The sequence below is a fragment of the Trichosurus vulpecula genome, chromosome 4 (assembly GCF_011100635.1).
Source record: "Trichosurus vulpecula isolate mTriVul1 chromosome 4, mTriVul1.pri, whole genome shotgun sequence".
NCBI classification, from domain to species: Eukaryota; Metazoa; Chordata; class Mammalia; order Diprotodontia; family Phalangeridae; genus Trichosurus; species Trichosurus vulpecula.
The window spans coordinates 190,165,178-190,178,407 of NC_050576.1; the positions used below are offsets into that span (position 1 = coordinate 190,165,178).

A 13,230-nucleotide genomic window follows, 5' to 3' on the forward strand; every position below is an offset into this window, starting at 1 on the left:
GAAGGGGTCTGGGGTCCTAGAGAAAAAAAGAACCACTCAGCGGGTTCCCTTCTTTAAGGCCACAAATTATCAGTCTTTTCCCCACTCTGGGTTTTTTCTTTGGTTTAACCCCCAATTCTAATATGGGGTTTGAGGGAGGTGGAGAAGGACAGAGGGGACAGAAAGAGCCTCCACCCATTCCTTCTAGCCTTCTTACCAAGGGAATTCATTAAATGGTCTTTCCAAGAGCTGGTAGGGAGGAGCAAGGTCTGACTATGAGCCAGAATCTCCCAACGGCTTTGCCAATACCTCCAAGCACTCTCTACCTTGCCCTTCCCGCTTTCCATCCCCAAAGTCTCTAGTCCAGAGAAATGAGGCAAGTATCAAATCCTATAAGACAGGAACCTCCCAAAGCCTGTCCAGATTCGTCCAGGGAAGATACTGTCCCAGCTGAGTACAACATGACCCAACATCTGGGGGGCCAGGTACAGCATGGCAGGGGCAGCAGGGAACAGTGTGGGAAATCCTGGGTTTCTATAAAGTTGTTCAGGAAGAACCCAGATCCCTGAAGAAAGGGGGTAGCCTAGGGAGATTGGGGGGCCTCTCCCTACCCCTTCCACTCCTTGCTGATTCCTGAGTATCGGCCATGACGGATGCTCCTCTGGCTCAGTCCTGGGTTGTCCTTCGTTGGTAGTGGGTGGGGAGTCTGGGTTCCCCCAGGATCCCAGAACAGGGGTCACCCTCAGTACACAGCCCCACTATTAGGTGGGGGGCCAGGAGAAGTGTGATGCAGGGTGGCAGGCGGAGGGGGTTGCTGTAAGTGAGGTCCGCTCAGGTTCTGAGTGTGATACCAGGAATTGGTGGGGTCGTCCAGGTAGCTGGGGGAGGCGCTATAGGGGAGTGGTGGGGGCAGCTGGCTCCGGGCTGGGGCCGAGGTGCTGTGGGAAGAGGTGTCCCAGAGGGCTGGAGAGGGGGGAGAGTTGCAAGCCATGGAATCGCTGTTGTTAGGGCTATGCTCCAGGGGTACCTCCCCATTTTTGTAGAGCTTCTTAAACTTGGACCTACGGTTCTGGAACCAGATTTTCACCTGGAACAGAAAGGGAGTATCAGTTAGTGCAGAGCCGAGAAGGAGTGGGACATGGGCAGGAGGGATTGGGGGTGCATTGGGATAGTAGTGTTCTCTTTCATATCAAATACCTATATATACTCAGAGATACACAGACAAATACACACCTACATACATCCACAAGCACAAACACCACCCCCCCAGCTATATACACACAAACAATAACATACACAGACACATACTGAGAGAAATTCAACCACACACTCACAAACACAAATATGTGGATACACAGAGGGATTCAGGAATTGTTCATGGGGGGTGACTTGGGGGACCCTTATCTGTCCTTCCAAGCCTCAGGGAGCAGGTGAACAATGACTCCCCAAATTCCCCTTAGGGCATCCCCCTCCTGAACACTGCTCCCCACCCCGTGACACTGACAAACAATGATTCAGCTCTCTCACTGGGTGACCCAGATTCCCAGCGGCTGGGCCCCACGCAGCGTCCCACCTGTCAACACTAGGAGGGAGCCAGGCGTCCCGCAACCCTCCCCTCAGGGGCACAGTGCTGCTGCCAGGATAGGGTGGGAAGGGCCCTGAATAGTCCCCAGTTCTCTTTGGGGCCTATTTGAGGGGCATCGCAACTGTGCAGGGGGCTTTGGAGCCCAGCCTCTGAACCAGGTCAGGTTTCTTGCCTTTTCCCACCAGTCTCTCCTTCCTGCCCTGGGTTTGCAGAGGCAAGGGAGACATAGCTCAGTCAGGTGGCAGTAGGTGTTTCTGGGGCCTGGAGCTAGAGGTTCCCCTTTCTGTACAGTGACAGTGTGGTTCACTGGCAAAAAGCAGTGAGTCAGAAGAACTGAGTTCAAATCCTCACCTTGTCATTTACGACCTACCTATGTGACCTTGGGAAAGTCATGTCACTCTGTGTCTCAGTTTCCTAATTTGCAAAATGAGGGCGGTTGAACCACATGATTTCTAAGAACTTTCAAGTTCTAAATCTATGAAAATTCTATGATTCACCAAGAATGTGTTGGGGACACAGCAGAGATACAGATGCAGAATATATATGTGTATATATATATATATATTCATATGCATTTAGATATACACACACTTATATACATATAAACATACATACATCTACATTGCTACTATATACATTCAATACACACATACAGATACGTGTATGTATATAGGCATGTTATCGCTCTTATACACACACACACACAATAAGATATATGCACACCCATGCATGCGTAGTCCAATATAGGGGATGCCATGGAATGGACCCTGATTAGGTAAACCATCAGGAATTCTTGGATCAAATGGGGAAGGATGGAAATGTCTGATGGGGGGGAGCAGAGTTCACTGTTTTTGTTCCATGTCAAACTCATGCATAGGTATTACTCACATGGCCAACACTCAAATATGAACGCTCATTCTAATACTAATATGAAAGCACCAACCCAAGGATGGACACACACCTCAGCAGTTAAGAACGAGACGGGCTGTCCATAGATTTCCATACTTAAATTGCTCCCCGTACCCTTTTCTCTCCTGCCAGACTACAGTGGGGAAACCAGCATCTCATAAATTGAGATCTTAAAGAGACAGCGCGCACCCCCTCTCCCCCACCAATTCTTGGTGCCCAAAGGCGAGAGATCAGAAAACAGGAATATCTTAAATGGGGGAAGCAGGGGATACAGCTATGGGGATCTGGAAAGAAGGAAGCCTTACTTGGGTCTGGGTGAGGCCCAGCTGGGCAGCCAACTCGGCCCTCTCCGGCAGTGCCAGGTACTGGGCCTTCTGGAAGCGGCGCTGCAAGGCCGCCAGCTGGTAGCTAGAGTAGATGGTTCGAGGCTTCCTGACCTTCTTGGGCTTCCCATTCACCATTCGGACCTCCGGCTCCGGCTCCTCCTTCACCGACACTGTAAGGGGAGGGAGGAGCATGGGTCAGCCTCCAGAGATCCCTCACTACCCTCCTCTAATTCTCCCTTGTGGGTTGCCCTCCCTTCTTCCCCTCTGGGATTTCCCCAGCTCCTGAGCCTCTGTAAACCCGGGCTGGGCAAAATGAGGACCCGAGGGAGGGAGCTAGGGCTCCGGTGAGGGCTGGGGCCAGGCAGGACTGAATTTCCAGACTTGGGCTGGGTCCCGGGGCCGCCCACAGCTCGGAGCTCCCCATCCCGTCTGGGTGTCTCTCCAGCTGAGCAATCTCTCCGTGGCTGGGTGTCTCTCGGGCTCGCCCATAACTAGTTTTACAATATCTTCCTTCTCTCTCACTCTTCTCTGTTGTCTTTTTGGAAACTCCGGACACTTTCGTTCCCTTTCTCATCGTCTGTCTCTTTCAACTTCTTCCGCTCTGTGTTTAGCCTCTTGTTTTGCTCCGTCTCTGCCCCAACTCTCTGTCCCTACATCTCTCCTTTTCTATCACCAGCTCAGCTTCTTTCTCCTTTCCCCTTTAATTGCCTTCTCTCTTCGTTTTCGATCTCTTTTTCTTCTCTTTCCATCTCCCTTTATCTTCTTCTTACACGTTTTCCTTTCTCTTTTTTCCTTCTTTTCTCCCCATGATTCGTTTCATTTCTTAAATCTCTCTCCCTGCTCTCCCCCCGCCCCATGACCCTCACCGTCCTCCCTTCTTCAGCCCTTTCTCTCAGCCTTAACTTTTTTCTTTCCTTGGCTCCCCGAACAAGCATTCAGTCGATCTCCAGAGTGACTTCACTCTGCTCATCCCAGGGGCCCTCTAACACCCACCATTTTTCACTTGTTTAACTATCCCTATCGCCCTCACCCCTACAGCCAACCGTGCAGTAGGCGCCCGCTCCTAGCTCCGAGCAGTTTATTCGCTTCGGAGTTTGGATACGAGCCTCTGGATCGTATCCCCATTTACCTGGATCTTGGGCTGGCAGCGGCTGCTCCCGGTAAGCCCCGTATTGCCGATAGGAGGCTCCATAGGTATATTCCGATTTGGGCGAGTAGGCGCCAGTGCCTGCAAGCCCATTAAGATTGAACTGATGGTGGTAGGCATAGGGATTCACCGCCTGGCCATAAGGTTGACCCGTGTAGTAGTCGTGCTGCGGCGCGCTATAGTAGCCCAGGTCCGTGACGGAAGACTCCGGCAGAGTGGGGGAGTCCTTGGAGCCAGCATGGCAGCTGAGTGAGCTGGAGATATCCGTGAGGATGCTGCTGAGCTTGCGATCGAAGGAGCCACTCATCGCTGCTGGCTGACTGGCGCCGCGCCACCCCCGAAGTGGCTACAACCCGGGGCGAGCTAGCGAGAGGGAGGAGAAGAGGCGGAAAAGGCGGTGGGGGGGAGGTCGTGAGTAGAAGGGGAGGGGAGGGGAGGCGGGGGCCTCGATGTCGCGGGTCTCCGGGGAGGAGGAGGCCGAGGGGGCTTTCAGATCATCTCCTGCTCCGACCGGCGTTAGGTGCCTCTCTCGTCCCGCGTCTCAGCCAAATGCTGCCAGCTCCGCCCGGCCGGCTGGTTATGGGCTTAATTGTGGAGTCAGGGAGGGTGGATGCTGCTCGCTGATTGGCTGGAAGTATTGCCTTGAAGGCAAAACACTTCTGTCTCCCTCTCTCCGTCTCTCTCCCTGCCTCTCTCTCCCACTCTTTGTTGTTACCCTAAACACATATATACACACGCCCCTTAGTCCTCCTCCAGTCAGTCCCACGCCCCCCCCCCCAAATAAACCCGAAGTGTCTCTGAAATGTTATGTCGGCGGGGGCGGGGGGGCGATTAATCAAAAGGAACTGGAGGGTGGGGAAGGGTGGGCAGGGGAATGGGTTCTGAGAGCCCCTGAAAGTGACCACGTGTGCCTCTGTCCGACCGTGGGCTTGATTGTGGGCCTAGCTCTGGTGCGCGTGTATACGTGTGTGGCGGCGGCGGGGAAGACGGTCCCTGCATGATGTTAATTAAGGTGATGTGCCTGAGTGCACATGTCTTCATGCTTACATGTGTGTGCATACATGTATGATATCTACAACCAAATATGTATGCATGTGTAAATTGCAGGCAGCCAAATGTGAGGGAGAGGTCTACAGAAAACGGGGAGAGGGCCCACCAAAGCTCTAGGGAACAGGTGGACCTTCTAGGTTCTTGTCATCCTGAGGATGCGGAGAAACGTCTCCTTGAGGGGAGGTGGGATGTCTAGTATGCGGGGTGTGTGATCACGGAATCATAGATGTAGAGCTGGAAAAGACCTCAAAGACCAGCTAGTCGAACCCCCTCATTTTACGGACGAGGAAACTAAAGCTCGGGTAGGTTAAGTGACTTGCCCAAAGTCACACAGGTTGTGTCTGAGGTATAGGGTTTCTGAAGGTAAAGATAATTGGAGTAAAAGATGCTACTGGAGAAAATCGGGGGAAGGAATGGGTTAGAGAGGGTGGCGGGGTGTGCTTGACTTGTGTATTTGAGAGAGAGCAGATATTGAGACATTTGATTTTGTTTGTTACTGGCATTTCTAGCGAAACTAGAAATCTGGAATGTGTTTATATACAGGATGTCCCAAAATAATTTTAAACTATTTAAATTAAAAACCATACTAACACTTTGGGGACACCTGGAATACGGGGAGTGAGCCTGTAGGGTTACCCCTGTTTCTGGTTTGTCTCGCGAGGTATAGAGATATATTAGTGTGTATGCTCGATGGTGGTCTATGTCTGCCTCTGCTTAGTGCTTGGGTGGGTGGGAGCTCTTTGTATTTAGGGGCATGATGCATAAATGTGGGCACAAATGTGTGTGTGTGTGTGTGTGTGTGTGTGATGTGTGATTTGTGAGTGAAATGGAAGGTGGGCATCCAGACTGAAGAACCTTGTGTTGCTGGGTGCAAGTTAATGAGTATGGGGTTTGTGTATATGTCTGGATGGAGCTGCACGTATACACACGGGAGTTTGTGCATCGGGATGTCGGCACAAGTATGGATACCAGTGTGTGTATCTGTACGTATTCCTGTCTGTGTGTGTGTACAAATCTCTCGGTCTTTTCCTCAGCTCATTTTGCTGAGAGTTGCGACCTAAGTTCCAAACTCCATCCTTACCCACCACCTGCCCGGCTAAAGAGTCCTCCCTCCTTCCTCCTGTCCATCCTCTTCTCATCGCAGTGTCCCTCAGCTCCCCCACATTTGCAGAGGCTTGACTCCCTCTACTCCACCATATGGGGAGGAGGCCCTGGGATATTCTGAAGCCACGATACTTGGGCATATTCTCTTCTTACTCCCCTCTCCCCCAACCTAACCCTCCCCCACAGCTCAACCCATTTTCTTCATCTCAACGCCCCAACGCGGGGAAGCGGCAGAAGTACGCAGTGCACCCCCACCACCTGCTGGTTACTCTTGGAACTGCATCTCAGCGGGGCCTTCAGTTTCCTCTCCAACGTTGGGAGTGGAGGGAGGCTTAGGCATTAGTTTTGTATCTCTGTGAAGCATGGAGGGGTTGGGGAATCGGGGGGCGAGATGGCTGTGGAAGAGGTTTTGGAACCCTACTTCTAGCCACATAAAAAGATGAGAAGAGAGCTCCATGACTCCCTCTGTCTCCTCCGAAAGAGCTAGACCAAACATCAACTGGGAGGAAATAATTTTAAAATACTTGGGAGATTCTCCTGTCCTGTCCTCTCCTCTCCTCCCCTCCCCTCCCCTCCCCTCCCCTTCCCTCTCCTCTCTTGTCCTCTCTTCTCTTGTCCTCTGTGCTCTCTTTTTAAGCGAGCGAAGCAGTTCAGAAACGGGAGGGAGACTTGCTTCAGCTGTGAGGACAGAGGGACAAGGGACTGATCCCCTTTCCCTGGGGCGCCCTGCTGCGTGGGAAAGGTGGGGGCGCGGAGAGTGGGGGTGGAAACGGTATCTGTCTGTCTATCTCCGCGTCCCCCCAGCGCCTATCGCCCGCCACTCGAAGCCCGTGGCGAGGCGAGTTTCCACCCGCTCGGGGTGCCCTCTGTTCTGCTGCCAACCGGGCGCCAAGGGAGCCCGGGGCGATGGGGGAGGGGAAGGGCATAGGGTGCGGCGCAGTTCCCCCTTCCCGGGAAGTTGGATGAGTAGGGGAGCTAAATAACGAAAAGTTTTGGGACAAGACGGAGGTGGGGGGTGGGGAACGGTATGCGTGAGGGGAAAGGGACTGACAGGGAGCATTCGAAAACCCCCTCCCCCTCCCCGACACAGAGGGGCGGGGGAAGAGGCAATGTACAGACAGCTTTCCTGGAGGGTTCTTAAGCAAAGAGGGAACATGGGATTCAGTTTCAGATTCTGCCTTCGAAAGGCTTAAGGAGGAAATTGGAAGGATCCTTGGATACAGAAATTGAAGATAACTTGTAAGTTTACCGATGAAGAAACCGAAGCCCAGAGAGAAAAGAGTAACACGTCTAGTCAGGTAGCTAGAAAGCAGGCACCTGGATATTTATGTCCTCTGATGGTCCAAACCTAGTCTTTCCTGTCTAGCACAGAGGTCCCCTTTATTACTAGCGGCTCCCGTCTAGTTGCCCCTCTGTGCTAAAGTATCCTTCTAGCCCAGTTTCTGGAAGTGAGGAATGAGGTAATCCCCTGTGTTCCTACTTAGCCTCCTGAGCGCTTAAGACTCCCCAGAAATAGGCCCAGGCTGCAGAATTAGGGACCAGAATTCAATCTTCGCTACAACTTTGAAGATCTGTGATTTTCATCCTTCTAAATGAGGAGGGTCACAATCCTTTTACCTTTCTTTTCCTCGCTGAACACATTCATCAGCTGGTGGCAAGCACTTCTGAAGTGAGTAGGACCAATGACAGTCCATGCCTAGCCTATACTCAAAGCCTTTCACATTTGGTAACACCTGCCAAAGTTTATGTTCTGTTGGCACAGCCTCCAAGAATCTGGGAATGGAGCTGGACTTTTACAAAGGATAGACAGTGGTACTGGGGAGGGTGGTGGGCTCAGAACACTGTGTCAAAATTGAATAAGCCTGTCAGACAGTGTCCGTGCCTTTCCTTGTCCATAACATATGCCCATTTATGTGACATTTGTACCCACCAGTTGCTACTATCTCACTGAAAGCCTTTGCCAGCTTTGATAGGGCATCCTTGTCCAGGTTGAGCTTGATCAGGCAAGACTCTTTGAGATATGGATACTGAAAGGGACTTCTCCCTCGGGCTCTTTGCCTCTCCCTTTCATCTCTCAAACTCTGACTTTTATCATTCTAATTATATATATATATATATATATATATATATATATATATATATATATATATATATATATATATATATATATATATAGAAAGAGAGAGAGAGAGAGAGAGAGAGAGAGAGAGAGAGAGAGAGAGAGAGAGATCTCAGTTAGGCTCCTTGAGGGCAGAGACTTTGTAATTTTTCACTTTTGTATCACCAGTTTTTAGTGCAAAGCCTGAAACGTAATGGTATTTAATAAATAATTTTGAATCAAATTTATATGGAAAAGGTTGCCCTGTCAAGGCTGGGCAGGGGCTTTCAATGGAGTGGGAGCAGTAGGTACAAATGACACAAAAGTGGGCACGTGAGGTCAGGGGCATGAGAATCGCCAAGCTGGCCAGCTGTGAATATAGTATGTTGAGATGGACCCTATAGACTCCCTTAACCTGTCTGTGACTCAGTATCCTAATTTATTAAATGAAGGGGTTGAAAGGCCTCTAAGATCCCTTCCAGCTCTAGAATCTGGGATCCTATGATCCTATCAATGGAGGGCTGATGAGGATTGCCAGGTGATGGAGTGGGACTGACGCCACTCGCACTGCCCAACCTGGGGTAGGGCACCTTGCCCTGGGCCAGCAAGATGAACAGGTCTTAGCCTTAAAGTCCTGTTCACTTTTGAAAGGACTCTGGAGATGTGGGACAGTGGGGAAGCAATATGGAGAAATCCTGGCAAAGCTGATGTCTACACTGGGGCCATAAGACATTAGAGAGGGATATTCACTGATGCTTTTGGAGGAACTCATGTTAAAAGAATATTAGATGAAGGGGAGCACAGCTGGCATTGGGATAGCATGAGTTAAGCAAATGCCAATGGCTTTGAGGGCAGAGCCAGGGAGGTGGCCCCAAACCCTGCCCACATTCTCTTGGGCATTGGGCAAAGCTATCACAGGGGCCCAATTCAGATGCCAATGGGCAAAAATGACCTAATTCATTAGTGCCCATTTGCACATAGGGCAGTAAGCATGGTGATGGGCTTGTATGCAGGCCAATAGGGAGGGTGCCATCTAGACCCAAATGAGCCAGATCTTGCAAAAGGAAGGGTGTTGTGAGAAAGAGAAAGGTATGATACTGAATTCGGGGGAGGGGAGGAGAGAGTAATATCAGGAGTGCCTTGACCTAACTTAGTGTCAGATGTCCAAAGATAAATATTATGCCACCACTCTTTTTGGCTGCTCAGTGTCTTGGAGGTAGGTAGAGGAACACAGAGCCACTCTCTGTGGGCCACCATTGTCTGAGGATCTGGCACCATCTAGTGGTCCTTAGAGGTAAGGCACCATGGGATGAGGTGTGTCTGTGTGTGTGTGTGTGCACCTGTGTATAGGAGACTCTGGGTCTGTGTGTTTACAATCATAGAACAAAAAATGTCACAGATGGAAGGACATTAGTGATTATTTAATCCAACATCCTTCAGTTTACTTGTGATCTCTGTAACACTGGCATAACTTCTTTGTAGCATTAGGTACTACTGACCATCTCCTGGATGCTCTTTCCTCTCTGGGTTTTCAGGTGTTTTTCTTTCATGGTTCTCCTCCTGCCTGCCTGACTATTCCTTCTCAGTCTCCCTCGCTGGGTCTTCGTCCAGCTGACATCCACTAACTGTTGGTGCTTCCCCAAACTCTTTTCTCTATATGCTATACATTCTCATTCTTGGTGACCTCAGGGCCATAAGGGAATGAGGTGCTGGGTCTGGAGTCAAGAAGACAGGGGTTCAAATTCATCCTCAGACACTGATTAACTGGGTGACCCTGGGCAAGTCATGTAACCTCTCTCTGCTTTAGTTTCTTCCACTGAAATAGAGGCTACCTCTCAGGATTCTTGTGAGGACCAAATGAGATAATATTTATCTAGTACACATTAGGCACTTGATAAACTCTCCTTTCCTCTCTTCCTATCCTTATAGATGCTTCCCAGGTTCAGTCCCTGACTCTTTTGAGCTCTAGTCCCATTTCATCAACTGATGGTTAGATCTTCCATAGTTCAAACTCAACATGGCCAAAACAGAGTTAATTATCTTTACCCCTGATCCCTCCCTTCATCCAAACTTCCCTGTTACCACCCAGATCACCACTCTCCTTCCAGTCCCACAATTCCTCAGTGTCATTCTGGACCCACCCCCTTAGTCCCCTAGTTCTCACTCAACCTATATCACTTGCCAAAATGTAGTCATTTGTATCTCCATTTTCTCTTCCATATGTTTCCTCCCTCCACTCACGCTGCCACCACCCTAAGTTAGGCCAATATGATCTCTTTCTGGACTATTTCCATAGGTTTCTTTCTTTGGGAAGGCAATTGGAGTTAAGTGACTTGCTGAGGGTCACACAGCTAGAAGTGTCTGAGGCCAAATTTGAATTCAGATCCTCCTGACTCCAGAGCCGGTGCTCTAGCTACCATGCCACCTACCTACCCCTAGTTCCATAGCTTTATAACTGTTCTACCTGCTTCATATCTCTCGACTCCAATCCATTGGCGTTCACATAGTTGTCAAAATTATTTTCCAATGGGCATGTCTGGCCAGATCACTCAATAAACTTCAGTGGCTCCCTATTCCCTCTAGGATCCAAAATATAAATCTCTCTGCTTGGCACTTAAAGCTCTTTGACCTACTCCCTTCCTACCTTTCCAGTCTTTTTACACATTACTTCTCTCCTAGCAATCTACCATCCAACCCTGCTGGCCTACTTTTAGTTCTTCACCAACAACACTTCATCTACCACCTACATGCCTTTGCACCAGCTGTCCCCTGTGCTCGGTCTCAATCCTTTGCTGCATCTACCTCCTGGAAGTTTAGGGCATCCAAGACTCAATTCATATGACATCTTCTCCAGAAGGCTTTCCTTCGACCCTCACAGCTCTCAGTGTGTTCTCCGCTAAGGTTCCTTTCTATCGACTCTGCATTTATCTTTTATATGCCTATTTTGGTACTTTGATGACAAAGACTGTTTGTACTTTTTGTTTGCACCTCCTGTGCTTAGCATGATTCCTGGCACACAATAGGTGCTTAATAATTGCTTGTTTATTGGCTAATTGATCAATTGAGGAACTAGAGTAATTTCTCTTTGGGCTTCCTTTTCTGGATCTGTAAAATGGTGGTGGTGGTGGGAGGGTTTAAGCAGATGCTTTTAACAGCTCCTTTCCAGCGATGTATCTATGGACCTATGAAACCTAGGCCCAGAAAAGTGAAATGATGTGCCCAAGGTCACACCAAAAGACCAAAATGGCACCTCAAAATACTTTCCAGAGAATGGCACCTAACCAATCACTGAAAGGTGAGGAAACTTAATGAGATCCTTTCACAGCTCTCATTTCTATAGAAACTCCTCAGCAGCCCGACATCAGGCCACAGCAGCAGCTTGGACATTAAAGATGCTGCATCTCTGGGTGGTAGAATTTCTGCTGGAGCAAATGCCTGCCAAATCAGAGCCAGGCTACTCCAATCTCCTGCTGACTTTTCTCCCATTCACTAAATTTTCCATGTTTGAAACCTTGGGGCTATCATAGCTGCTTCTCTCTCCTTCACCTTTCATATCCAAATTTAACAGGTCAATGCTATCTCCAAAACACCTCTGGCATCCATTCCCTTCACTTTGTTTCCACCGGCACCACCCTCCCGTAGGCCCTCATTATCCAGTCTATTGCAATAGCCTCCCAACAGGTCTTCCCACCTCCACTGTCTCTCCACTCCAAGTCATCTTCCTCATACCTGATCTGAATAATCTTGCTTATGCACAGATCTGTTTTTGTCACTCCCTATAGCCTACATTCCCTGAGGTCCATCCTTATGTTTCCTGGGGCAACCATAGCTCTGTCTTGGTTGTCACCATCCCTTCCCTGTGGCCTCTGAGGCACCCATAGCTCTCTAGCTCTCCTGGCCCATGCAAAGAAGAAAAACTGTATTTCCTTTCATTCCACTGAGTCACAGTAGAATTAAAGAATAGAACTTTACTGATTAATTATGGATAAAATAACAAAACACAACCACAGGATATAGACTGTTAGAGATAGAAGGAGCCTGGGAGATAGGACATTGAACTCCCAGAGAGGCCAAGAACTCCTGAACTAGATGGATAAGACAAAAAAGGCACAGCTTTGTTTTTATAGAAGCAGTATAGGGTGATGGAAAGAATGCAAAACCAGGAAGAAGGAAGAGCTGGGTTCAAAACCTGCCTCTGACACTAGCTGCTTGACCACGGCAAATCATGTAAACCACTTGGAGTCCAGTTTTGTCTGTAAAGGGGGGATACCCATAATGCCTGCCCTCACAAGGTTATTCACAGGATCAAATGAGATAATGTATGGAAGGCACTTTATGAACCTTAAAGTGCTATATAAATGTCAGCTATTATTGGTGTATTTTTCCACAGTTGAGTAGCAGTTTAATTAGATTAGATAATAGTGTAGTAAAAATTTAATGCAGTAGACACATATATCACGGAGTATGATATCTCACTCACTCCCCATTTTAACCCTGCAGGGGAAAATCTCCATTTTAGTCTGGATTCCAGTCCCTCCCTCTTCAGCTTCCCAGGCTACAGCATGAGAGGAAGAAAGGATTAACCCAGAAATTCAGTATATTGTCATAGGTCTCCTGTCTTCCCCTACCACTGACCTGTAGGGGAAGAATACAGTCACCCCAGCAAAGGATAACAGCTGGGGTGGATGCAGGGCTTTTCCACCTGGTTGTTGCTCTCCTTCCATGGGTCATTATTGGTTCTCTAACAGTAACAGTCTGACAACGTTGGCTCAGCACCTTCCTACCCCTTTGAATCGTTTCTAGTACTCTCCTTCTCCTCCAACCTGCAGAGAGACAGTTGGCGTAAGGAGTACTGAATTTAGACTTGGAGCACCTGGGCTCTAATCCTGCCTTTTCCTCCCTGTGGACTTGATCTCATTGAGCCTTAGTTGTCTCAACTGCAAAATGAGGTGGTTTTTAAATTTTTATTTTTATTTTTTGGAGGCAATTGGGGTTAAGTGACTTGCCTAGGATCACACAGCTAGTAAGTATC

General features: G+C 49.0%; 1 protein-coding gene across 1 annotated transcript; it reads right to left on the reverse strand.

Annotated features, from left to right (window-relative positions):
• Nucleotides 1-721: 721 nt before the first annotated feature.
• On the reverse strand, nucleotides 722-4,253 carry DLX3 (distal-less homeobox 3). Its single transcript, XM_036753388.1, has 3 exons — nucleotides 3,929-4,253; nucleotides 2,779-2,969; nucleotides 722-1,066 (listed from the first exon to the last, which is right to left on the reverse strand). Exons 1-3 carry the CDS (start codon nucleotides 4,251-4,253, stop codon nucleotides 722-724), a joined length of 861 nt encoding a protein of 286 aa, XP_036609283.1.
• Nucleotides 4,254-13,230: the final 8,977 nt, after the last annotated feature.